This window comes from Peromyscus leucopus, chromosome 11 (assembly GCF_004664715.2).
Source record: "Peromyscus leucopus breed LL Stock chromosome 11, UCI_PerLeu_2.1, whole genome shotgun sequence".
Classification (NCBI taxonomy): domain Eukaryota; kingdom Metazoa; phylum Chordata; class Mammalia; order Rodentia; family Cricetidae; genus Peromyscus; species Peromyscus leucopus.
The window spans coordinates 62,916,751-62,919,052 of NC_051072.1; the positions used below are offsets into that span (position 1 = coordinate 62,916,751).

General features: G+C 47.9%; 1 protein-coding gene across 1 annotated transcript; it reads right to left on the reverse strand.

Annotated features, from left to right (window-relative positions):
- Positions 1 to 536: 536 nt before the first annotated feature.
- LOC114710520 (speckle-type POZ protein-like) lies at positions 537 to 1,928 on the reverse strand. The gene has a single exon (XM_037209573.1). It carries the CDS (start codon positions 1,815 to 1,817, stop codon positions 735 to 737), a length of 1,083 nt encoding a protein of 360 aa, XP_037065468.1. The 5' UTR covers positions 1,818 to 1,928; the 3' UTR covers positions 537 to 734.
- Between the last annotated feature and the right edge of the window lie 374 nt (positions 1,929 to 2,302).

Below are 2,302 nucleotides of genomic sequence, written 5' to 3' on the forward strand. Positions count from 1 at the left end.
CATGAAGTTGGGAAGGAGACGAAGTAGAGGCACTGGAGGGAGTTTTGGGGAGGTAGTGGTGGATGGATATTGAAATGAAAATTTTAAGGAATAAAAAGCCACAACATGAGCCATAACAGAATAAAAAATGATTTTTTTTATTTTAAAATTTTTATTCATTTTATATTTTGGGGGTAACTAAGGTATTTTCTACAGAGACAGATGAGCCCATGGAAACAAGAAGAGGACTAAACAAGGGTCCTCTGCAAGAGCAACAGTTGCTTTCGCCGGCGGAGTCCTATCCAGGGTCCACAAACTGAGTTTGTAGGGAAAGAAAATGTCTTCTTTCTCTTCCCCGTCTCTTATAAGCAAACATTCATGTTTGTTTTCTCCTTTGCTGAGCCTTTGACCATGTATGTGTTCTGCTCAGTCCAATCCAGACAGGTTTCTCCAAAGAAACCCTGTTGGGATATGCTTGGGGCCGGCATCAAAACTGAATCCCAGTTTCCAATTCACTGAACAAAAATTAAACCGGTACAGCAACAGAGTAGAGTATACCATAGTCGAGCGCTCTTCCTCCCCCAACCGGCCGTTCAACTCATTTACGGCTGTATTAAAGCCCGGACCACCATGCCGTCTTTCCCCAGATTCACAGTACATGCTCCACACATTCCATATAGTTTACCCAGGTGTCATTGGCAACAACACTGGCTGCTGCTTCTGAGAGACACATGTAGGTCACAGCTCCCCAGGTCCTAGGATTGCTTCAGGCGTTTGAGAGGGGGCTCCAGGAAAGGGCGGGGAGCAGAAGCCAGGGAGCGGTATGCTTCAGCCACTAAGTTGGGATATGAGCCCACCATTGCCTTCCAGTCTGAGGTCTCAGAGACCTCAGAGGCATGAGCTGTAATGAAATCCAGTGCCTGGGTTTTCAGCTGCCCTGCGCTGTGGAAGTCAGCCAAGAAGAGAGTGTGGGCAGCTTTCTCCACAGAGAGGTCCCTGCAGAGGGCATCCTCACACATGACCTTCAAACGCTCCAGGCCATACCTGTCAGCGGCTGCCAGCAGAGCATCTGCCATGCTGTCCAGGTCTGGTGCTGTTCCTGTGTAAATGAAGTCCATCATTGCCTTGAAGACTCGTGGCTCGAGGTCATGGATCTCAAGGTGGTTCCTTTTGCTCCCCTCCATGTCATGTTCAAACATGGCTCTGAAAACTGGAGAGCGAGCTGCTAAAACGGCCTTGTGAGCCCGGAATGCCTGGCCACCTACCAACAGGCAGCAGTCTGTGAAGCAGGAATTCTTCCACAGCTCTCCTAGCTCATCTGCCAATGTGCACTTGGGAACCTGGATCCCTGGCTTCCTGTTCTGGTCAGAGATGCTGAAGAAGTCCTGGACCACGCTCACCTTGCAGTGGAGGGTGAACTTGTCATCTGGGAGAAGCCAGTCGGCATGGGACAAGAGGAAATCTCTACGAACGAACTTTTTGAATCCCCAGCTGTTGTGAGGCACAAACGCAAAGGCTCCTGGGCTCCTCATACTTCGGGTTTTCTCTCCTTCGGCGCTTTCGATCCAGAACTGGAACTTTGCCCTAACGTGATTCTTTGGACAGCTGAGCAACACCAGGTAAACTGACAGGTAAGTTGTCCTTTCATCATTGATCTCGTCCCGGTGTACTCTCAAACACCATTTCTCATTGGCTCCTATTGAGAAAGTTGGGCTTCTAATGTGTCCCCGCATTCCCTCCAGAATAAAACTGAAGTTGCTGATGGTCCACTTGTAGGAGAAATTCTGGACGCTGATCTGCGTGTAGTCCCAGCTCTGGGCTATCCCATTCCCTGACATTTCTTCTGGAGGTAGTTTGAAGGTTAAACTGGATCCAAAATTAAGAACCAGGAATTATTTTCTCTTACCTCATCCAGGAGGTTGGATGAGTCCGCTGGTCTTCTGTATGTATATGCTGGAATTCTGAAGTGTTCTCTAATGCCAGTGAAGGAATGGACTTGTAGCAAGGTGAGGGCAAACAGGCAAAGAGCGACAGCTTCCTTCTTCCACGTCTTCTTATAGGGCTTCCAGCAGAAGGCGTGGCTCAATTTAGGGTGTGTCTTCCAGCCTCAAGATATGGATTAAAGGCGTGTGTCTTCCGGTCTTGAGATCCTGGTTAAATGTTTGTGTCTTTTTAACCTCCAAAGTCTGTACTTGAAGTGAATCTACCTACTTAAGCAAAACATGTCTCACAGTTGTGCCCTCCGTTTTAGGACTGTAGTTAGTCCATGTCTAGTTAAGTTGGGAACCAAGAACAACAATGACAAGGATATTTTGCTTACTGT

Bases quoted from the DNA above. Each gene is read 5' to 3' on its own strand.
- LOC114710520 (XM_037209573.1), bottom strand. From the start codon at position 1,817: ATGTCAGGGAATGGGATAGCCCAGAGCTGGGACTACACGCAGATCAGC.